The sequence below is a fragment of the Drosophila ficusphila genome, unplaced genomic scaffold (assembly GCF_018152265.1).
Source record: "Drosophila ficusphila isolate 14025-0441.05 unplaced genomic scaffold, ASM1815226v1 contig_2, whole genome shotgun sequence".
Taxonomy (NCBI): domain Eukaryota; kingdom Metazoa; phylum Arthropoda; class Insecta; order Diptera; family Drosophilidae; genus Drosophila; species Drosophila ficusphila.
The window spans coordinates 734,181-759,616 of NW_025064094.1; the positions used below are offsets into that span (position 1 = coordinate 734,181).

Below are 25,436 nucleotides of genomic sequence, written 5' to 3' on the forward strand. Positions count from 1 at the left end.
CCGTTTATTGTGGATGGATTTTTGTTTGGCTTAGGAATGGGAATGACTGTGGAGGATCTCCATGTGTGAGGGTAACTGCCTGTGGACAGCATGGAGTTGTAAATGTCCAGGATACGTTGTTTAAGGCTTTGTGGGGTGTGCCTTAACATGGGATAGGAGATTCTATCGGCACCGGGAGTTTTACCTACGGCTGCATGAAGGGCCGTTTCGAATTCAAACATGTTAAAAGGAGAATCCAGAGATTATGCTGTTGGTGATAAGGCAGTGGGATTGTAGGATGATGAAAGGTAGGAATCTTTACGGGCTATGTATTCGCTGCTAAAGTTATCATCCGCACCATATTTGGACCAGACTTTGCTGAATTTTTCAGCAATGGCTAGGGAATCAGTCAATAAGCTGTTGTCTGATTTGATGCATTTGATGATCACTGGGGGGGGACCCAGAGAGGCGTTTAATGTCTGACCATATCTTTTTACAGGAGGAGGCTGGGGAGATTTGGGAGGTGAAGATTTCGAAAGCTTTGCGCTTTACGAGAAGCACTGTCTTCTTGAAAAGGGCATTAGCTCTTTTGTAGTTTAAGAGGTTAGATGTGGTCATTTGGGATTTGAAAATATGGAAAAGTCTTTGTTTGGAGTCCCTAAGCTGCTGTAGCTGGGGGTTCCACCAGGGGATTTTTGCTTTATGCGGGATGCGCTTTGTTTGAGGGATGGAGGAGTTGGCAGCAGCTCTGATACTTTCGGAGAGAAGAGCGACCTGGAGGTTTAAGCAACCAGGAGCCCATATTGCTTCAAGTTCAGCGCAGATTTTACTAAACTTTTCCCAGTTGGCTAGGTCGGTTTTTTATTTGGGAATAGGCAATGAAAATGGGGAAATGGTCGCTGCCGTGCAATTGGTCACTGAGGGACCAACTGCAGCGGTGCGCTATTGTGGGGGATATTAAAGATATATCAACATGAGTCAGAGAATTGTGAGTGGAAAGGTGAGTTCCAGAACCATTGTTGAGAACAACAAGGTTGTTAGAAAATATGATTTGTTCTATTTTTTTCCCACGGGAGTTTGAGTTTGGAGAACCCCACATAGGGCTCCAGGAGTTGAAGCCTCCTAGAAGCAGAAGAGGTTCGGTAATTTGGCTTAGCGCGTAGGATAAATCGTTGCTAGAAAAACCTTGACACGGAGGAATGTACATGTTTAAGATTGTAATTATGTTTGGGAGTTCCAGCTTGATACCGTTGCAAAGGAGGTCAGAGTTTATGTTGATTTCTGAGTGTGGAATGTGTTCTTTTATGAGTATAGCTACTCCTTGTTTTGCGTATGTGTTTTAGGGGTAGTTCAGGAAATACCCTTTATAGCCCTTAGGGAATTGAAAATTTGAAAAATGATGTGGCAAGTGAGTCTCCTGAAGGCACAGAATATCAGGAGAAAATTCGGTTATGAGTAATTTAAGTTCGTGGTAATTATTGAAGATACCATTAATGTTCCATTGTAAGATATTAATGACCATGTTAGAGGAATTTGTTTTAGTTTTGGTTAGAGGGAGTCAAAGTGAGCTATTAAGAGTCAGAGTCAGAGGCGGTGTCTGTGGGAGAGATGGATTTCATATCATGTATTAACTTATCGGCTACACTTCTAATAGTGCGGCTATGTTCTATGCGTGCAGTGAGATTGTCGCAAATCGTAGAGTTGTGTTGTTGGTCCGAGCTAACGCTGGGAGCACTAGATGTCAAGAGAGTGGATGAGGAGCGAGTGAGTGTTTTGGTATCTTTCTTTGTATTGGAAGTTTTTGTCTTACTTGAGGAAGGAGTGTATAAAAGAGGTTGTTGCTGAGAGACCGGGAGGGCAGTCTCTTGAGAGTGGTTGGTGATGTTGGCAGTGCTTAGATGAGCATTGCTATGGTCGTTTGTTTTGTTAGTAGGGCCGTTGTTGGATAAAACACGTGCGTAGTTGGTTGATGTAATTATGGAAGGAGTTTGCTGTTTGAGAAGTAATCTAGCTTCTCTTATACTGCATTTTCTTGTTGTTTTGATTTTTATTAGTTCTTTTTGTTGTTGGTATCGTGGACAAGAGGGAGCAGAGGAAGCATGCTCTTCTAAGCAGTTAGTGCATTGGGTTCGTGAGCAAGGGGATGGGGTATGGGGGGAAAGTTGCACGTTTCGCAAGTAGGAGAGTTTTTGCAAAATTTGGCTGTATGGCCCAGTTTTTGGCAGGTCTTGCACCTCATAGGGTTGGGGAAGTACTCCCTGAACTTGACGGTGTGCCATGAAATGTCAAGTTTGCTGGGTAGGTTGTAGAGATCGAAGGTTACAAGAATAACTCCAGAGGGTTTTGGGGTCCCGTCAACTTTCCTGGTAAATTTGAAAACCGAGTGAACGTTTTGGCTGGCCAGTTCTTTAACAATTTCGTCTTCGGGGATGTTTATTAGACAAGGGGCGGAGATGGTTCCCTTAACAAAGTTGAGGGATTCATGTAATTTGCACTCGATGTCGCATAATCCTGCTAGGTTGTTTATTTTCGTGAATTTGCCGGCAGCGTTTTTGTTTTTAACGAGCATTAAAAGGTTGCCATCCCGAAGAGTGGAGATGGACAGAATTTCTTTGCTTATAATATTTAACGCACGGTTAACAGCAAAGCAAGAAAACTCGGAAATTTTTTTTGCTTGTGTTTTTGGAAGATATGATGATAAACTTTGGATTTTCTTTTGTTGTTTCGGGTAGTTTTGGGAACACCTCTTGAAGTTTTTGGAAAGGTCTTTTTTTTTAATTTGGGGCTATCGCTAAGCCATGCAAAGCGATTATCCCCTAAGTTAGGGGGCCCAGGGGGCATGGTTTCAATAGCTTGAGACTGTTAAGTTTAGGCTTGAAAACTGGCACTGGAGAAAAAATATAAAGGAACTATTTTAGCGGATAACCGTGTGGAACGAGGCCACGAAAGAAAACAGGCACTGACGTCTGCGCACGAAGAGAACCACGTGGTAGAAGCTTCGGGAACCACTTTTGAAAAAAAGGTATCGGCTTACGACGAGAGATGACTGCTCGCGATGAGAGATAGACGAAGACTGTGAAGTAATATATTAGAGCATATATGTATAAGGCGACGATAATTGGCGATAAATATGCAAAAAATGAAAACATTCGCTTCCAAAAAATTAAAATATCATAAATCGGTGTCTACTCTAAAACCACCCGGCATCTGTCAGATTGATATATGTATATGGTATTTGTATGAGATATGCCGTTTTATGTTTAGGACAACCCGCTTATGTAGCTTCTAAGTCGTACCCTCTTAGATATAAATGTATTTCTAAATAGTACACATAATTTAAGAAACTGGATTATTTTTTTGTCATATATTTAAAGGCATGTGTTATATCTGGAGAATCTGGAGCTGGAAAAACCGAGACAACTAAATTTATACTGCAGTATTTATGCACAATTACATCAAACGTTTCTTCTTGGGTGCAACAACAAATTTTGGAGGCCAACACCATTTTGGAAGCATTTGGTAAGTTAAGTTATTTTCGGGAACTAAACTAATAATTTATAGTGGTAATAATATGAGAAGGACTTTGTTATTCGTAAACTAAATATAATATAGGTGAGTAAAATCGTGTAGTTCAGGTTATAAGGACGTTAGGTATAATGTTAGGTCAAATAGAGAAAGCTAGTCAAGTTAGAAGCTATTCTTGTCTCGGAAGTCCAACCTTGGAGGAGGACTGAGCTCCGGTGGGTGGTCCCTTGGGGAGTGCTGTCCTGAAGAGGAATTAATTGTCATTTCCTGACCGAACTTTGAATCAGAGCTGTTTAATAGTGAGAATGATGCACGACAATTTAGTGTTAGTAAGCGTGCCGCTTTTTAGACGTTCAGTTTTCGATATACTTTGGATTTAAATATAAAGTAACACTTCACTCTTTGAAATGGAAATGTAAACAAGACGCTACGAAAGCTCTCGGAATATAATTTAATAAAAGAAAGCTATTATTGACTCCAGTTGTTTAACACAGCATCATAGAATTCATGAGGTTATGGGCCCAGTAACCATTGCTTGAGTGAAGTGGAATAAATACGCGAACTCGGAATAAAGTGGCCGGTATAGCGTCACTTGGAATGTACTAGAAACTTCGTTTCTTGGAAGCACTAGGTATTACGCGGAATTGGTGTAATACGCGAACTCGGAATAAAGTGACCGGTGTAGCGTCACTTGGAATGTACTAGAAACTTCGTTTCTTGGAAACACGAGGTATTACGCAGAATTGGTGACTGGTGAGTCGGAAAAATAGTCGGGCGTGGAACTTGAAACATTTTTTGGACTTAAAAAATGTCTGAGGAATCGGAGACGCGGTATCGCGTTCCTCTATTCGAAGGCAGTAATTTCGGGAATTGGAAATTCCGAATGGAAACATTGCTGGGTGAACTTGATCTCATACAATTTACGGATACGTCGCTGGAAACTCTCATAGATGAAGCGGAATCGGAAACCGAGGTGAAAAAACTGAAACGGCTCGATCGGAAGTGCAAGTCCCAAATAATACAGAGGATTGCCGACAGCCACTTGGAATATGCCAACGACAAGATCCTTGAAATCTATTTTTGAGCGTAAAGGAATCTCAAGTAAATTATTAACAAGAAAAAAACTGTTGACCACTAAATTTAGCCCAATGTGTGAAATCTTAACCTCATTTGTTCTAAAATTTGATACACTTGTTAGAGAATTGCGTCAATCTGGTGCCACACTGAAAGAAAACGATGTTGTTTGTCATCCGCTGCTCACGATGCCACCTGACTATGATACAGTTGTGACGGCGATCGAAACTCTGGCTGCTGAGAACGTGGAAATTTCGTTCGTCAAAAATCGCCTCCTAGATGAAGAAACCAAGAGGAAGAAACTGAAACCTCAGAATTTATCCAAAAGCGAGCCAAGCGCGACAGGTTTTGTAGCTGGAAAAGGAAACGTGTGGGAAAAAATGGAACTGGTCACAGGAATAATTCGAACAACTTTCCTTATAAATGTTACGCATGTGGTCAACCTGGATACAAACGTGTAGATTGTCCGAAGAAAAAGCAAAGTTATAATGCGAATTTAGCGAACGATGATGATAACCATTTTTGTTTTTCAGCCTCTTCCTTTGTGGTGGAAAACGGAACACAATTCTTCTTGGACTCCGGCGCATCAGATCACTTGGTTCGAGACGAGGAGGAATTAATCAACCCAAGGAAATTGGAATACCCGATCCTGATCAACGTTGCCAAGGCAAAGATGTCGCTGAAGGCCACGCACGTCGGGGACCTGGAAGTCATCAGGGTCGTGAATGGACAGGATATTGCATTCGCGTGCTATCGGTACCAGGACTAAACCACAATCTACTTACAGTAAGAAGATTGGAAATGAATGGCTTCGAGATCTGCTTTAAAGGAGGAGCCGGAAGTATCAGGAAGAATAAACGAGTTGGAGCAGTTGCCAAGAGGGGAGAGACATCTTTGTACTTACACTCTGGAATTCAGGAGGAGTATGGCTGAGGTAAATTTCTGTGAGAAAAAGAAAACCCTGCAGCTGTGGCATGGAAGACTTGGTCATTTGAACTATGAGAGCCTGAAAAGACTACCCAAACTGGCGGATGGAATATCGTTCGAAGGAAATGCGGAAGCACCTGAAGTTTGTAATGCATGTGTCGAAGGCAAACAAGTAAAGTTACCTCACATCCAGACACGTCAAGGAGCAAAAAGACCTCTTCAACTTGTACATACAGATCTCTTCGGACCAATTTCGCCAACATCCAAGGATGAAAAAGTTATATGCATACTCTGATCGATGTATTCACGCACTTAACTGTTGCGTATGCTCTGGAAGCAAAGTCAGCGGCCTTTCGATAAAGCATACGAGGCCATGGCTTCAGCACATTTCTACACGAAAGTGAGCAGACTTCGGTGTGACAATGGCAGAGAGTACATCTCAAAGGAAGTGAAGATGTTTTGCGAAGAAAAAGGAATACAGGTGGAATATACAATCCGATACACGCCTGAGCAGAACGGGGTCGCAAAGAGAATGAACAGGAAGATTGTCGAAAGAGCTAGATGTATGATCCTGTACTCCAAACTCAGCAAAAGCTTCTGGGACTACGATTCACTCAGTGCAGTATACCTCATCAACCGCAGCCCAACCACAGCGTTAGGAGGAGAAGTGCCAGCAACACTGTGGTACGGCCGCAAGCCTAACCTGGAAAATCTCCGTATATTTGGATGCGTTGCTTTCTTCAAGGTGCCCACAGAGATCGTAGGAGGAAACGGTGTAGGATGATAGGATATTGTCCGAACGGCTACAAACTCTGGTGTCTAGAAGAACAAAATGTGATCATGGGCAGAAATGTGATATTCGACAAGAAAAGGAAGAAGAATTATGCGTACCTGAGACGGCTGAAGAAATGACTGAGAAGAAATCGCCTAACATTACGGATACTCCGAGGAGAAGTGAGAAAACAAAAATGAAACCTCGACGCCTAGACGACGACGTTATGATGGCCTTAAATGCAGAGTCATTCGTCGATGATGTTCCTGGAAGCTACGAGGAAATCCATACTCGTGATGGCAAGGGAGATTGGGAACAAGCTGTTAAGGAGGAGATGAACTCTCTCATCGAAAACAAGACCTAGAAAATTGTCGATTTTCCGGAAGGAAAACGTGCGATTGACTGCAAGTGGGTCTTCAAAGTCAAAAGAGAAGCAGAAGGAAAAATTGAGCGACACAAGGCTAGATTCGTAGTCAAGGGCTGTGCGCAGAAACAAGGCTTCGATTACGAAGAAACTTACGCCCCAGAAGCTCGTCTTACAACTTTGAGAACTCTTCTATCAGTTGTAAATCAAGACAACTTTTACACCAGATGATCAAGATGAAGGACCTGGGCGACTTAAACTCCTTCCGGGAAAGAAAATTACGAAACCGGAAGAAGGAACCCTCATGTTGAGCCAAAGGAACTACTTTGAGAAACTTCTCAGGTTCGAAATGGAAAATAGTCATCCCGTGGCCACGCCCATGGAAATCAACTTTGAGCTTACCGAAGAAGATGAGAAGGTGCAAGAAAACACCGAGACAACGAAGCCTTTTCGAGAACTGATTGGTTGTCTTATATATGCTACAACGACAACAAGGCCTGACTTCTGTGCAGCCGACAACTTTCTCAGTAGACATCAGAGTCGGTACTCGGACCACTTATGGAAAGGCTTGAAGCGAGTTCTGCGATACATAAAAGAAACCCAGGACTACTGCCAGGTCTACAAGAAAAACAAAGCCCCAGTTGTTAGCTGTTTTGTAGACGCCAATTTTGGAAGTGAGGGCGACCGGAAATCGACGTCAGGATATTTTATACTCGTCCACGAGAACCCAGTGCTGTGGGCAACGCCGAGACAAAACTCTGTTGCCTTATTTTCTACTGAGGCGGAGTACGTTGCTCTTGCAATCTCTGCAACGGAACTTATCTGGATCGAGACGCTTTTGGTTGACCTTGGAATCGAGCATCAAGGTCCAAGGTCAAGGAATGAGGGCAACCAAGCCTGCATTCAACTGCTCCATCGCTGGGAAAATAAGCGGTTGAAGCACATCGATGTAAAATATAACTTCATCCGTGATCTCGCCGAGAAAAGAAGAATCGACGTTCAGTACATCAATACAAAGTACCAGATCGCAGATGTGCTGACGAAGGCACTGCCAAAGGACCAACATCAACCAAAGAATGGGAATGCAACGAAGACTATGAAGTGTTTCACTGGCTGTGAATCACGAAAGACGGAATTCGAATTATTTGTCAGTTCCTTTAACTTCTTGCTGGTCAACTAAAATTTGTCAAATAAACTAGATTTTTCAATTGTTATAATAGATTATGTCATTTGTATTTTGAGACCTTCAGTCTAACTATCATTCAAAAAAACAATCTAATAGGAATTTAATTTTTGTATTTCTTAAATACAAAATATAGATTCTATATCCTTAGAAGTCGGTAGTTTATAACTTAACTAATGTAAAACTGAATCCAAAAAATGAGTTGGTAGAATCCATTCCCCCTTCTACCTTAAAAACTGGAGAAGGTTAAAAGCATAGACAAAACTTTCAACGGACAACCTTAAGAAAGGGCATCGTATTGCGCGGCCCGCGACGATCCATTTGTTGCACGAATGTGTAAAGGGGAGGGTATGCGGCATCCCGATCGTGTTACGTTCAAGCAACAGCTAAGCTTGTTGGTCTGATTTTTCCTGGCGCAATTGTTATTTATCCTTATTGTTAAGGATAAGCTTAGCTGGCAAAGTGCCTTACCTCCCAGCGCAATTACCATTATAAAATATGCCACTTAACTTAACATATCATAGAAAATAAATAGAAAAATCTTCATAGCTTCGATGTTGTAAAGTAATTATGCACTTTGCTCAACAATTAATAATTCGGTACGATAATAGATATTTAAACGTGATGGGTTGCTATAGAAATAAAAAAAATTACAAAACTAAAGAAGTATTATAATCTAGTCTATTCATTTTCTGCATTAGGGGTATTTGCGCATATATGCTTAGGCCCACCGAAGCTAGCTTCCTTTCTTGAAAGTTTTCAATATCGAAATAGTTATTCACCATTCGCTGAATAGTTTCACCCTTTGGCACAAGAGGCAAGAAATTGATGACGGCAAATATACTTGTCCACTCACAGGTTAAAAGACAACATAACCCAGTTTGGACATTTTGTCGGTGTAAGGTTTGCATCGGCAGGCTCAGAACGAAATACACGTTAAGCAGCCAGTGACGGGTGTGCTTCCCAGTTAAACTAATTTTCAGACTCCCACATTTGTTTTAATAATAAATAAAAATAATAATAACCACTTCTCACTTTTTCAATGAGGATGTTATGCAAATAAAAACAAAATAGAAATAAAACAATTAGGAGATAAAAAAAGAAGACTCTTTCTTATGTGTCTTCTAAATTGCTTTATCATACTTTACTATTATTATTATTATTAGGTGGCGTTACAACCCGTTTGGGTTTTGGCCGACCTTAGCGACTGCCTCCAGGCGCCTCTGTTCTTCGCGCGTCTCCTCCATTCGGAAATACCTAGTGCAGTTCGGTTATCCTCCACTTGGTCCTTCCATCGGAGCCATGGACGTCCCCTTCGTCGTCGCCCGTAGTCTGCCCTTGCGTCAAATACCTTCTGAGCTGGAGATTTTTCATCCATCCGCACGACGAGGCCGAGCAAGCGCACGTCCAAGTCGGCGTACAACTCGTACAGCTCATGGTTCGTTTAACCAAATGCGAAAGTCGTTCCCAATCCGAATGCTTCTGCGCTTTATAAGAGCACAGTTAAGATGAGTGTCCTGTAGAGTGTCAGTTTTGTTCGGCGAGAGAGGTCTCTTTTGCACTGTGGCGGTGCCAAGGTATGCGAACTTCTTTAAGACTACAAAAGTATAGCGATCCGCTACCACATGGGAGTCTAGGCTTACCGCCAAACCCACTTTTGCCGACTCTTTTTCGATAGCGGAAAATGCAGCGGTGGCGTCACAAAACCCCTTCCTTACAAAATTGAAGGGATCCCACGACAGAGGGAAAGGTTCGGAGAGGTTCGTTCCAAGCTCCCAGGAATACCGAACTCATACATGGTGGCATATAGGTGGTCCCTCGTCGGGCTATCGAATGCAGCTTTGTAATCGATAAAAAAAAAATGCTGAGCTTCAATTTTTTTTTCATGGGTTTTTTTTTGCAGGATTTGGCGTAATGTGAATATATATGGTGGACTTACCAGGTCAGAAGCCGCACTGATAAGGTACAGGACAAAGGACGCTGAGGTTCACACATGCTTTCTGCTAACCATATTCTGCACCTTGTCAGCTCTTCGCCGCCGGCCTTAAACAACTCTGCAGGCAGTCCATCAGCACCGGTTGCTTTGTTATTTTTGAGCCGCATAATAGGACCTCGAACCTCGTCATGGCAACACATTTTCATAGCCTGCTAGCATAACCTATGCTCCTTCCATAACCTCAGCGTACTGCGTATCCGTAACCAGATTTCCATTTTCATCACGAAAGTTATCTGGTGCTACTCACTACCATGTTTCGTGCCGCGGCGAAGTCAATCAGCCTGAAACCGTTCTTAGAGGTGATCTCATGGAGGCTGAATCAACCGACGGTGTGGTCAAAGATGCGCTCACGCCCAACCCCCGGGTATGATCTTCACATTGTGGTCTGGGCAGCGGTTGAATGTGTCATCGATTCTCACATTAAATGTGCATGCACGCAAATTAGGCTAAGATTAATAAATCTAGCTTTGACGTGGATTGTAGCCAGTCGTTTACTCACTGGGGTGAAATTGGAGACGTGGTGGCGAAGTCTCTGGCTTACTATCAATTCGCATCCAATTTCGTACCTCTCCGCATGGTAACTGTATTAGATATCGCAGTTACTCGCTTGAAGCAACCTTGTCCTGTCCAACTCATTTCCTGGATGACTGTAATATCTGCCTTTAATTTTTCTACGCCATCCGACAGTTGGTTAGAGTCACCTTTCCTATTAAGGGTTCGGGCATTCCAGGTGCATATCCTCAAAACGTAGTCCTTTTTCATTTTGCGGTGTCGTCAATATAAGGGGAGATCTCATCCGATCCTTCCGGTTTGGTCTTTACTGGGCTTTGTTTTTCCAAACCCTGCGCTTATCCGTTTAACGTCCGAGTGACTCGCTTCACATATTAGCTTACTATCTAACGGATGCTTTGATAGCTACACAGAAGGCGGCGCGAGGAGTCTGTGAGTGAACTTCCAATCATTCAAAGAGAGAGATCGCTCTGGCACCAGCAAGTTGAACGCGATCAGAAAACTTTTCTCTGTACGAATGAAAGCCATCCCTTATACCTTACTAATTTGTTATATTGTAGTTTATAGTAGAGTAGTAGTAGAGTACACACTGTTCATGTTAAATAGAGTCACAATGTTTGTGTAAAATCAAAAATTAAAAAATTATGAACATTCAATAAAAAGAGCCCAACGGGTAACAAGACAATATCAGCTTTTAAATAAAATAATATTATAGATCAAGTAAAAAGTAATTCATTATTTGAAGAATAGATGGCTCAGTTTTTTGCAAATAAGGACGAAGGATTTTATGAGAGGGGTATCATGAAATTACCATCAAAATGGCAATCGATTGTAAAAAAAATGGTGCTTATTTGAAATAAATCGGTTAATTCTAACAATAAACAAGAAAGGAAGCTAGCTTCGGCAAGCCGAAGCTGATATACCCTTGCAGTCATCAAATATGTCGAACAAAATGCATAAAGGCTACACAACATCGAAACTATGATGATTTTTCTAATAATTTCAATATTTTCGACTATTGTTCGTATGGCAGCTATATGATATAGTTGTCTGATTTTGATGAAATTTAATAGGTATGTAATTCAATTCTATATACCAAAAATCATGCTTATTTGATGAAAAACAACGATGTTTTAATTTTGTTTCCGTTATTTCTATAAATATTTTTCGATCTTTCCTATGGCAGCTATAAGATATAGTTGTCCAATTTTTATGAAACTTTTTTCTCAATATCAGAGTTGTTAAAAAACTTGATATTCAAAAAATCATGCTCGTGGGATAAAAAACAACGATGTTATCAATTTATTTCCATTAATTCTATATACATATATTTTTCGATTTCTCCTATGGCAGCTATACAAGTATGATAGAGTTATCCGATTTTAATCAAATTTAATCCAAAGATTATTGATTGTTACTGATTTTTAAATAACAATTCGAAAACGCCATCTTGAAGAAATCAAGTCGATCTGATCAAAAACAACGGCGTGAAAATTTTTTATTTCATTCTCTCGTATGGGAGCTATTCGATATAGTCGGCCGACTATATTTTGGGGGCCTCACAAAAAATGCAAACAAATAGGTTTTTCAATTTTTTAATGCCGAAATCGTGAAGCGTTTGTAGCTATCGATGATGGAAACTAATTGTACGAGTGAAAGATCGTTTTCGAAAATGAAATTGATCAAAAGTCGAATATGTTCGAGCGTGGAAGAAGATTGACTGGTGTTTTTGATACTTTTGGTGATATTGTTAAGAAATTTGGGAATGAAAAAATGAAAAATGCCGTAAAAAGTCTTTTTAATATACAAATTCGAAAGTACGTTTGTTTTTACTGTATACAGATGCAATTTGAAACAATTTACATATGTTATATTTTATAACTTCTACGCTGTATTAGATGAATAAGTTAAAATAAATAAAATGAATTGAAGACTTAATCTTACGTCGAACATGGGGTTTTCTAATGACTTTCAAATTTCGAATTAAAGTTCATAAAAAATCTGACGACTATATTATATAGCTGTCATATAAACAATAGTCTAACTTCGATGTTGTTTAGCCTTAATGTATTTTGTTCGAATTATTTATTTTTATTTATTTAGCAAAATTAAATCTAGCATACAATACTAAATCTAATGAATTTCTTAAGGAGTACCTACTAGTTGCTAGGGCCTACGACTCCGGGTTAATCGATTAATTAAAAAAAACTTAAATATTTAGGTTGGTTTTAAGTACGAATTTGTGAAGGTTAATTATGTTTTCTTGTGAAACTATTTTTAAAGTATCTGAAGGTTTTTGTTGTTTGAAAATAAGAGCCCTGACGCTCTCCAGAAGACGGCATGAGTTGAGAAGAAGGTAAATTTCCAGGCGTCCGCCGCAAAGGCAGACGGGACGTGGTGTTTCTGTGAGGATATGTTCGTTTGTTGCACGAGTGTGTCCGATGCGCAGGCGTATGAATGTTGAACATGCTCGCTTACCAAGGTAGGCAGGCAGAGAAATTTTTGTGAAGGTATTGTTCATGGAAAAATATCGGTGGTCAAGTAATTTCCATTCACCAATTGGTTTATCCTTAAGGTGAAGTCGGATTCTAGTCTCATGTCCTGGGCGGCCTGATCTGCCAGTTCGTTGCCACCGATTCCTTGGTGGCTGGGGGTCCATAAAAGAGTTATCTTGTTGGTGGTGGAAAGTTTTCTAATCCCCACGATTGTGGGATCGGTGTGCCCCCAGTTCCTTAAAGACGATAAGGTGGAAAGGCTATCAGTACAGATAACCAAGTATCCAGATTGTTTTGTGGCGAAGAGGCAGGCTTCTAATATGGCGAACGTTCGAATTATTTGATGACAAGGGTATATAAGCGTCTTTTTACCGAAGCTAGCTTCCTTTCTTGTGGTTTTGCTTTGTTTGTTTGATTCTTTGTAACGAAAAGGCTCCGGAACTACTGGTCCGATTTAAAAAATTCTTTCACCCATAGAAAGCTACATTATCGGGGAGTAACATAGGTTATAGTTTATTTAAAAAAATAAAATAAAACAAGAAAGGAAGCTAGCTTCGGCAAGCCGAAGCTTATATACCCTTGCAGACATCAAATATGTCGAACAAAATATATAAAGGCTAACAGCATCGAAGCTATGACGGTTTTTGTATAATCAACAATGGTAATTTAAAATCTGAGGACTTCTTAATATATAATAGTATAACAAGAATGATCAAAATATAGAAATAATCTGAATTATCGCATTATACAATTATTGGTGGACCTGCCTAAGTTATTGATGTTTATTTCAAAAACGGATCGCATCTTCCTCTTGAAAAACTCCTTATATTTAGAAGGTATTTTGTAGAAATTATATACCTGGTTATTTTTAATTTTTCTTAAAATTACGCAATATTAACAATAGGTATCAGGTGCGCACACCTGCACATTTATTACAGTGCACAAGCGACCTAATTTACCTAAGACCCTTCTAAAAAGGGTTACCAAATGTCGTAAAATTGCATCATCGACACGTGCACTACCTGTATGTAGGGAAAAAGAAAAGGATAACCAAATTAACAGGTAAATCACCAACTTACGAGTATTTATTGACGCGTACGCCTAAGCTGCGGATTAGTCTGTGATTGACAGTTGCCGAGTTACAACTTATACAAGTGGTGCAGTATTTTTTACAGTGCGAGTTTTTTTTAAACGTTTGTGTAGAAGTGAAAAGTTGAAGTGGTTAAAACAACAAAACAAATCTTGGAAATATTTGATTTGGTAAGTCATTCGTTTGTATACAGTTTGAAGTGGAAGTTAATTCTACTAGGACTTAGCCATAACCCATTCATTAATACCACTTTTATTAATGTGGTCTAATCAAACATTCGCTATGTATTTTTTCTTCCAATTTTTTTTAACAGCCAATTCCAGAGAATGCCACGTAAATCTTCTTTGTCGCAAGAACAGCGTAGGCAAGCTGCGCTTGCTCGTAGCCGAGATCGATATGCACAAAATTCGTCTCAGATAAGGACCAGAAATGCCCAGCATATTGCCTTGACTCGCTCTACGAATATCGATGTGGTAGCAGAAATTCGAGCACGAGAAACTGCTGCCCTCGCTCTGAGAAGGCGTAGTGCACGAATTCGAGCTATTGAACGTGTACGGGACGCCGCAGCTTACGCCAATACCAGGGAAAATTTTGAAGAACGACGACGGCAGCAGGCCCTAAATACTGCCAGCCATGCAGCTCGCAGGACTATAGAGGAAAATCGTGAGCCCGAACGCGAACGGGACGCTGCAGCGCGGGCACGAACTCGAGCTATCTCCGAAAACCGTCGACGAGAGCAGTTGCGAAACACTGCCGATCATGCTACCTGGAGACTAGCAGAGGAAAACCGAGGACCCGAGCGTACACGGGATGCTGCAGCGCGTGCGCGGACCCGAGCGAACTCCGAGGAACGGCAACGGGAGCAGTTGCAAAACACTGCCGATCATGCTACCTGGAGACTAGCAGAGGAAAACCGAGGACCCGAGCGTACACGGGATGCTGCAGCGCGTGCGCGGATCCGAGCGAACTCCGAGGAACGGCAACGGGAGCAGTTGCAAAACACTGCCGATCATGCTACCTGGAGACTAGCAGAGGAAAACCGAGGACCCGAGCGTACACGGGATGCTGCAGCGCGTGCGCGGACCCGAGCGAACTCCGAGGAACGGCAACGGGAGCAGTTGCGAGACACTACCGATCGTGCTACCTGGAGACTAGCAGAGGAAAACCGAGGACCCGAGCGTAGACGGGATGCTGCAGCGCGTGCGCGGACCCGAGCGAACTCCGAGGAACGGCAACGGGAGCAGTTGCGGGACACTACCAATCGTGCTACCTGGAGACTAGCAGAGGAAAACCGAGGACCCGAGCGTACACGGGATGCTGCAGCGCGTGCGCGGACCCGAGCGAACTCCGAGGAACGGCGACGAGAGCAGTTGCAAAACACTGCCGATCATGCTACCTGGAGACTAGCAGAGGAAAACCGAGGACCCGAGCGTAGACGGGATGCTGCAGCGCGCGCGCGGACCCGAGCGAACTCCGAGGAACGGCGACGAGAGCAGTTGCGAAACACTGCCGATCATGCTACCTGGAGAGCGGCAGAGGTTAACCGAGCACCCGAGCGTACACGGGATGCTGCAGCACATGCAAGGACACGGGCGAACTCCGAGGAACGACGACGGGAGCAGTTGCGAAATACTGCCGATCATGCTACCTGGAGAGCGGCAGAGGTTAACCGAGCACCCGAGCGTACACGGGATGCTGCAGCACACGCAAGGATGCGGGCAATTTCTGAGGAACGACAAAGAGAGCAGTCACAAAACACTGCAAGCCGCGCTGTCTGGAGAGCGAATGATGCAAATCGAGGACCGGAGCGAGAGCGGGACGCGGAAGCTCACAGGATTGCCAGGAACGACCCCATTTCTCGGGAACATCAGATACACAACAGGACATTGCAACAACGGGAAACACGTCTACAGAGGAGGCTTCGGGAGCAACGGATTCGGGAAATGGCTGAGGAACGACTCTTGACGTATAGGACCAGTTCGGAGAATCGACAGGCTGAATCTTCACGACAGTCTCAACGAAACATGGATGCTAGAGCTGGACTTTCCGCAGACGAAAGAGAGGATCAACGGGAACAACAACGCCGAAGGAGCCGAGCGTCAGCAAAGGAGCAGTATCTACAAAACATCAAATACGGACCAACTGAATGCTGCATATGCTGTGGAGGGACTTGGTTTATATCTCAGGTGAGTGCTTTGAACAAATTTACTATATCGTCTAAGTTTCCGAATATGAATGTAGGCAACGCATTTTATTTAAGTAGTAAATTTCCCAGTCCGTCCGGCAAATACAAATTTTGCAGCACATGTCGCCAGGCCGTTTCCAAAGGTAGAATACCATCTCTGTGTCTTGGTAATGGTTTTGATTTTCCAGAGATTCCCGAGTGTCTCAAAAATTTAACATGTCTTGAAGAGCGCCTCATTTCTCCCCGAATTCCCTTTATGCGCATTATATCCCTAGGATATGAAAGGCAATGCGGAATAAGAGGCGCTGTAGTTAATGTCCCAATTTCTGTACCTGATACAGTAAGTGCGCTCCCCCGCTCTTTTGATTCTACACATGTTATCCAAGTTCACTTAAAGAGAAAGTTAGAATACTCCCATAATTTCATGACGGAAACAATTCGTCCGTCGAGAGTGCTTGAAGCAGTGCGTTATTTAGTAAACACAGAGCTGTATAGAAAGCACAATATCTCATTAATTGGTGATTGGCTGAATGAAATGAGAGATAGCGAAGAAGTACCATTCATCGCAGATGAATCTGACCGAGAAGAAGTTGAACAGCTTTTGCGCCTTCAACATTCTCAACCAAACGACCAACAGGATGAAAATTTAAATCCTGGTGGTCACGAAACGCTATTAGAAAATAATAACGGGAATGATTTTCAGCGTATTGCTTTGGCTCCCGGTGAAGGCCGCCGTCCCACAAATTTAACCCTAGATGACGATGCTGAAGAACTTTCATTTCCAACAATATCTTGTGGTGAAATTTTTAAGGCCAAGACCACCTACGCAAAAAAAGCGAGGTCCCAAATTCGATATTACGATCGACGTTGTGCAGTTGTTCCTAAAGTCCTTTATATGTACAAATTTTATGAGATGCAGCGAATTCAAAACTCCATTTCCATTGCCTTACGAAAAAAATCAGGTGCGGTAACTGCTGCAAACGTAAGGGATGAATCTTTTATTGACAGACTAGTGCAGCATGACGACGGGTATCATATTTTAAAAGGTTTGCGTTCAGCTCCTGCTCATTGGGAAGCAGAAAAGAAAAAGGTCATAGCAATGATAAGACAATTTGGTTTGCCTACATTTTTTATCACCCTTTCTGCTGCTGAAACAAAATGGAATGAACTTTTGATTATTCTTTCTCTTTTGTTAGATAACAAAATAATAAATGAGGAGGAAGCTGCATCATTATCCAGTACCGAAAAAGCTCGACTGATCCGATCCGACCCAGTAACTTGCTCCCGTTACTTTGACTACAGGTTCCGTCAATTATTAAAATTATTCAAAAGCTCCGAAATATTTGGGGAGTATACCCTAACACATTATTATTGGAGGATCGAGTTCCAGCACAGAGGCTCTCCACACTCTCATGGAATGTACTGGCTTTCTGGAGCGCCAAACCTCGAAGGAGCGGAAAATTCTGATGAATTAGTACGTTTTATTGATAGGTTTATTACTACCAGCGGAAACGATCCTGAATTGCAAGAAGTAATTCAATATCAGCGCCATAAGCATAGTTCATCGTGCTTAAGAGAACTGCGAGGCCAGGAATTTTGCCGCTTCAATATGCCATACCCTCCCATGCCTGAAACTCTCATCTTATATCCTTTGGAAGAAAATGAAGCCAGTCTTGACACTCATAAAGCGTTGTTTAGAAAAATTAAAAATATTTTAAAATCTTGTCCTGAAGATGAAGCAGCGACCTACAACGATTTTAATTATTTTCTTTCCCAACTTGGAAGCACATTTGAGGAGTACAAGCTTGCAGTTAGATCCAGCTTAAAAAAGCCCCAGGTATTTTTACGTCGTCAATTTTCTGATAGGTTGTTAAATGCGTATAATAAGAGTATCTTAGAATTACATAGAGCCAACATGGATATCCAATTTATCTTAGACGCTTATGCCTGTTGTAGTTACATAATTAACTACATTAACAAATCCAACCGCGGCGTGTCTCAACTGATGCGGGAAGCAATGACTGAAATGCAACACGGAAACATTTCAATTAAAAGAAAGTTGCAACACCTAGGGAGCAAATTTATAAACGCTACGGAGATATCAGCCCAAGAAGCTGCCTACAATATTTTAGGCTTACACATGTCTGAGGCTAGTGAAGGAAATATTTTTATAAACACTTGCCATCCAGATAAAAGAGTTCGCATAGTTCGATCCAACAGAGAACTAGAACAGCTTCCAGGAGACTCAACTGATATTTTTGAGCGAAATTTACTCGACCGATATGTGCAAAGGCATGAGTTATTAGAGTCAGTATGCCTTGCAGAATTTGCGGCTTGGTACAAATTTTCTAGGTCAAATACACGAGCAAATCCTTCCAACGAAGATTATGAAGAGCCGATGGACTTGGAACCAGATAACGAAAATTTGGCAGGCGAACAAAGTTACCAACTGCTGGATGGGACTGGGTTTGTAAAAAAACGTAAGCATGCCCTAATCCTCCGATGGGTCCGATTTAGTTTAAATTCTTCCCCATCCGACTATTTTCGAGAGCACGTAATGCTTTTCTTTCCCTGGAGAAATGAAGATACTGACCTCATCTCCAACGATAACGAGAGCACCTTCAGAAACAACTATGAGCTAATTAAACGCAATAAAGCGGAATACGATGTTTTTGATGATATGGAATTGGACAGAGTTCTTCAAGAGCTGCAAAATGTTGATAGACAAGAAAGTGGTCCTCTTCCTGACCAACCTGCTTCCCAATACTTAGATGAAGAGTTCAGAGCTCTGGCAGTGCCAAACGTCGGCCAAAACATAAATATGTTTCAGGATGATGATGCTGCTAACGTTGAAGAGGGCGAGCTTCAACTTATTAGACTTCCACCGTTGGTATCAGAAGACAATCTTTGCTCGCTTACCCGGTCGCTCAATTCAAAACAGCGCCAGTATTATGCCCATGTAATGCATAATGTAGCAGCAAAAAAAACATTTTATGAATACGTTGGCGGAGGGGCTGGAGTAGGCAAAAGTAGATTGATTTCGACTATTTATCAGTCTATAACTTGGCGAGCAAGTAAAATTCCTGGGGCAACTGATTCTCCAAAGGTATTATTATGTGCTCCTACCGGAAAAGCTGCTTTTGGAATTGGAGGACTCACCCTTCACTCCATATTCTCCCTTCCAGTTAGCCAGTTATCTGGTCCATTAAGGCCTTTAAGCAATGACTCAGTTAACACAATTCATTGTAAGTTAATGGACCTACAATTAATAATTATTGATGAAATTTCGATGGTCGGTTCCAAAATGCTTTGGTATTTGGATCAAAGACTAAGACAAATTTTTAGAAGCCAAGATTTAATATTCGGTGGCAAATCAATAATTGTGTTTGGAGATCTCAAGCAGCTTTCTCCAGTTGGGGATCGTTGGATATTCTTAGAAAATACCAACAATCCATATAACATTATCGCTGGAACTAATCTTTGGGATAATTTTAAATTTTTTGAGCTGACCGAAATAATGCGGCAACGCGACGACCACGCATTTGCGCTAGCTCTAAACAATATGTCTGAAGCCAACATGTCGGTCACAGACATAGAACTCCTTAGGCAGAGAGTAGTCCCCCCAACTGAGGTTCCCGACGATGCCATCCACCTATTTTGCTCAAATGATGAGGTGGATCGCTATAATACATTGAAACTGGCACAAATTAACACAGAAGAGTTTATTTCAACTGCAATAGATACAATTAAATCGGCAAACATGCAGCAGAGTCACAGAGAAAGAACTCTTAGAAATGCAAAAAATATGAAAACGTCGGAAACCCAGGGATTATCATATATTCTTCATCTGAAAAGAACTGCAAAATATATGGTAACCGTTAATATAGACACCAATGATGGACTGGTAAATGGTGCAACTGGCGACCTCATGCAAATAGACAGTTGTATGGTAAACGGTTCGCTTTTTGGTTACAGGGCTGTGGATTAAGTTTTCTGATCCAACGGTTGGAGCTATTGCTAGATCAAAAGTGAGAGGAAATGAGCATTCAGATTGGACTCCGATAAAAAAGGTTTCACGAGTATTTCGATGTGGAACTTCAGAGCATTCTACAGTAGATCGCAAGCAATTCCCAGTTGTTCCTGCTGAGGCTATTACCATCCATAAAAGCCAAGGAGCCACCTACAGCAAAGTCGCAGTGCATCTTAAAAGAGGCATTAAGCGAGCTTCACTTTATGTAGCGTGTAGCAGGGCAACAAGCGCATCGGGTCTTTTCCTAATAGGCGACTTTGTTCCTCCAACAAGATTTGGAGCAACAAATGTCCAAACTGAACTTCAAAGTTTAAGAGAGGAAAAGACCTTGACTACGCAATACGAATTCTTGGCCAATGAAAATACTATCTCATTATATTACCACAATGTTGAGTCTCTTCGTGCCCATCGCGAAGATATATCCAACGATAAAATTATTTGTTCCGCTGACTTCTTATGTTTTGTCGAAACCTGGTCTCTTCCAAGAGAAGAGTACAGCCTTATAGATTTCAACATCATAGGAAGAATTGACAGCAATCGATTGAATAATATTGGAAAGAATGGAATAATTATTTTTGCAAAGCAGAGTATCTTCCATAGAGTGGTCCTTCTGTTTGAGACGAATAAGTTTTTGAATTCAAGGGCCACTTATCAATCGATTGCTTTTAAATATCTTGATACATCATTTATCATTGTTTATAGGAGTCCCGGATATCCTATAGCAAGATTTCGAAATGAAATTATAAATGACGTTCAAAGAGTTCGCAGTATGGAAAATAATAAAGTGGTTATATTAGGAGATTTTAACATATGCAGGTCCACACGAACTGATTCCTTAGAGGAAATTCTAAATGCTCATAACCTTGTACCAATTAATAGTAGTCCAACGACAAAGCATCAAACGCAAATAGATTGGTTTTTTGCTGATACTGGTATTTCAGAAGCTGTTGCCCTTACATATGAGACCCCATACAGTCATCATGATGGTGTTTTCTTAAAAGTGTAGCCTATAAGTAATTATGTATAAGTTAATAATTAATTTCTTGGATAACGTATTTTCTATAATTGTACAAGTATGTTAAGTTGTTATTTGTATTTATTAAGGGTTATTTAATTAAGTACCTAATTGTATAAATAAATTGTATAAAATTAAGTCTTGGTTTAAAATAATGTGCAATTTAATTTTTAAGTAGTTAAAATTTCCCCCTCGTGGATTGAGACCTTGTCGTGGTGTGGGGGCTGAGTACGTGAATTTCGAAATAAAAATTTACAGAAACTAGCAGCAATCCTTTAAAATTAAATGTTGTTTTAATTAATACATTTTACACAAATTCAAATATTGCAATTTTCCGATTTTCATTAAACTTTTTTCGAAATTTAATAATCCTTAAAGAAAATCTTAAAGAAAAACCATGTTTGTATAACAAAAAACATAAAAAAAAACAGAGATGTAATAGTTTTGTTTTGTATAGATTTTTCGATCGGTCCCAAGGCAGCTATATAATATCGTTGTCCGAATTTAAAGAAATTTTTTTAAATTCAATGCTTCTTAAAAACTTTATACTCAAATAAAAATCATGGGCGTGGGATAAAAAACAACGAAGTTATCAATTAATTCCCATTAATTCAATATATATTTTTCGATCTTTCCTATGGCAGCTATAAGATATAGTTGTCCGATTTTTATGAAACTTTTTCTCAATATAAGGGTTGTTAAAAAACTTGATATTAAAAAAATCATGCTCGTGGGATAAAAAACAACGATGTTATCAATTTATTTCCATTAATTCTATATATATTTTTCGATCTCTCCTATGGCAGCTATATGATAGAGTTATCCGATTTTGTTCAAATTTTATCCGAAATTCAATAACAGTTAGAAAACGCCATCTTGAAGAATTCAAGTCGATCTGATCAAAAACAACAGAGTGAGAATTTTTTATTTCATTCTCTTGTATTGGAGCTATCCGATATAGTCGGCCGATCCGGCTCGTTCCGACTTATATACTGCGTGCAATAACTACACAACTTTTGAGAAAGTTTCAGCAAGATAGCTTCAAAACTGAGAGACTAGTTTACATAGAAACCGACAGGAGGACAGACGGACAGACGGACAGACGGACAGACAGACAGACAGACAGACGGACAGACGGACAGACGGACAGACGGACAGACGTACATACATATTTCGATTCAGATGGTGATGCTGATCAAGAATATATATACTTTATGGGGTCTGAGGTGTCTCCTTCACTGCGTTGCAAACTTCTGACTGAAATTATAATACCCTCTGCTCTGCAAGGGTATAAAAACAGAGATGTAATAGTTTTGTTTTGTATAGATTTTTCGATCGGTCCCAAGGCAGCTATATAATATCGTTGTCCGAATTTAAAGAAATTTTTTTAAATTCAATGCTTCTTAAAAACTTTATACTCAAATAAAAATCATGGGCGTGGGATAAAAAACAACGAAGTTATCAATTAATTCCCATTAATTCAATATATATTTTTCGATCTTTCCTATGGCAGCTATAAGATATAGTTGTCCGATTTTTATGAAACTTTTTCTCAATATAAGGGTTGTTAAAAAACTTGATATTAAAAAAATCATGCTCGTGGGATAAAAAACAACGATGTTATCAATTTATTTCCATTAATTCTATATATATTTTTCGATCTCTCCTATGGCAGCTATATGATAGAGTTATCCGATTTTGTTCAAATTTTATCCGAAATTCAATAACAGTTAGAAAACGCCATCTTGAAGAATTCAAGTCGATCTGATCAAAAACAACAGAGTGAGAATTTTTTATTTCATTCTCTTGTATTGGAGCTATCCGATATAGTCGGCCGATCCGGCTCGTTCCGACTTATATACTGCGTGCAATAACTACACAACTTTTGAGAAAGTTTCAGCAAGATAGCTTCAAAACTGAGAGACTAGTTTACATAGAAACCGACAGGAGGACAGACGGACAGACGGACAGACGGACAGACAGACAGACAGACAGACGGACAGACGGACAGACGGACAGACGGACAGACGTACATACATATTTCGATTCAGATGGTGATGCTGATCAAGAATATATATACTTTATGGGGTCTGAGGTGTCTCCTTCACTGCGTTGCAAACTTCTGACTGAAATTATAATACCCTCTGCTCTGCAAGGGTATAAAAATAATGTACTACAGGGTTATAGGTATTACTAATATGTACAAAAAGTCCGCTAGGTGGTATATCCTACTATCATACTTTAGCTAGAATAACAGGTTTTGTGTTCTAAAATGAAATTAATTCGCTGACAGGAACAAAAATACGTTAAATTCGCATAATGATATGAATCCCTATCCAAATTAATAGTTTTATCATTAAAAGTACAATATGTATCTAGCTTCCAATATTTTTATACCCTTGCAGAGCAAAGGGTACCATAATTTCGGTCAGAAGTTTGCAACGCAGTGAAGGAGACACCTCATACCCAATAAACTATATATATTCTTGATCACCATCACGAGCAGAAGCGGAATACGTCTGTGCGTCTGTCCGTCTGTCCGTATGTCTGATTTTATGTAAACTAGTCTCTCAGTTTTAAAGCTATCTTACTGAAACTTTTCCAAAAGTTGTGTAGTTTTTGCACGCAGTATATAAATTTATATAAATTTTATTTAGAGACTTATATAATATTCACAACTTTTGGAAAAGTTTCAGCAAGATAGCTTTAAAACTGAGAGACTAGTTTGAAGAGAAACAGACAGACGGACAGGCGGACAGACGTTCAGACGTATTCCGACTCAGATCGTGAAGCTGATCAAGAATATATGGGTGATTCCCTATCAGATTTGCAGTCGATATTGGGAAATTCGATGAGATATTTTTGTTCATGCTTTTTATCGAAAATAAATCGACACGTATTTTTTTATATGGCTCAGAAATTTTTTTAAAAAAGTTTTGATTTTTCGAATTTTTGATGAACTGCCTTTTTATTGATGACAGCGACTTTAAATAAAAGGAGTTTTTCACGAAGACTAGAAGGACCCTCTTGAATATTCTATAACTCAAAAACTACTTTTGATACCACTCTGAAATTTTAGTATGTTCATCAGAAGAATTTGAAGGATTTATTGTGATAAAAAAAACGAAAATAAAAATTGTCTAAGTTGGAGAAAAATTAATTTGTTATAAACATTTGAACTTTTTGTGGTAAAAAATTGTTTAATGCATTTCCGCGCTAGGGGGAGATTTGAGGACATATTTTGGGTAATTGGTTCAAAATAAACACTTTTTAATATGCATGACGTGCATGTAAGAGTTTTCCGCTGATTTTTCGAGGAAATTTCCATTTTCCAAGGTAAAAAACCTTCTGCCCCTCCTAAGGGGGTTATTATCTTACGAAAAAACCCTTGAGTTGGTTCCCAAGTTTTTTTTGGGGTTGAGATATAGCCTAAGTCAAAATTCCGAAGTATTACCCATAGCTGCCATAGGAAAGATCGAAAAATCTATATAGAATTAACGGAAATAAAACGATAACATCGTTGTTTTTCATCAGACAATCATGATTTTTGGAATATAGAGTTTTCTAACGACCCTTAAATAACGAATTAAGGCAGGTTCTCACCTTGTGGGGCCGAAAAATTACACTTTTTAAAAAAAATGTCTTAGAGAAAACGGTTGAAGATAAAAAGCTGAAATTGTTAACTTTATTTGAAAACATATTTACTTAGCGAAAAAATATCGAAATCGACAAAATCAAAAAAGTGGCGGGAGGGGGCGTTCCTCAGTGGCGGCATGTCGGCGAAAAGGTATACCGATAACGGAAGTGATTCAGCCAAAACGGGTAATCGGAAACACAAAAACAAAAAGGATTTTTAAAGTGTACAATACTGTGCATAAAATGAACTAGGATCAGAAAAAAAAAGAAAATTGGAAAAGTTATTAGCTTTAGAAAAAAAATACGATTTTCGCTCGACATGTGCCCCATGTAAAGGCCTGTAATTCTTGTAATTTTTTAAATTTTGATCTGAAATTTGTTGAGCACATTCTTAAAACATAAATCTATACGAAAAGTGAAAAAAAAATCGATTTTTTTCGCCACAAGGTGAGATCCTGCCTTAAATTTCATCAAAATCGGATATATCATATAGCTGCCATATGAACAATAGTCCAAAATATGGAAAAATAATAGAAAAATCGTCATTGCTTCGATGTTGTTCAGCCTTTATGTACTTTGTTCGATATATTTTTATGACTGCAAGGGTATAGCATCGGCTTGCCGAAGCTAGCTTCCTTTCTTGTTTTAATTCATT

At 40.1% G+C, this 25,436-nt stretch overlaps 1 protein-coding gene across 1 annotated transcript in view; it reads left to right on the forward strand.

The window, feature by feature from the left end:
• Positions 1–25,436, forward strand: part of LOC108096982 (unconventional myosin-VIIa) — a 634,406-nt gene that overhangs the window by 135,139 nt on the left and 473,831 nt on the right. Inside the window, 1 exon segment of the mRNA XM_043207602.1 lies at positions 3,354–3,498. Within this exon segment, the coding sequence (XP_043063537.1) occupies positions 3,354–3,498 (145 nt within the window).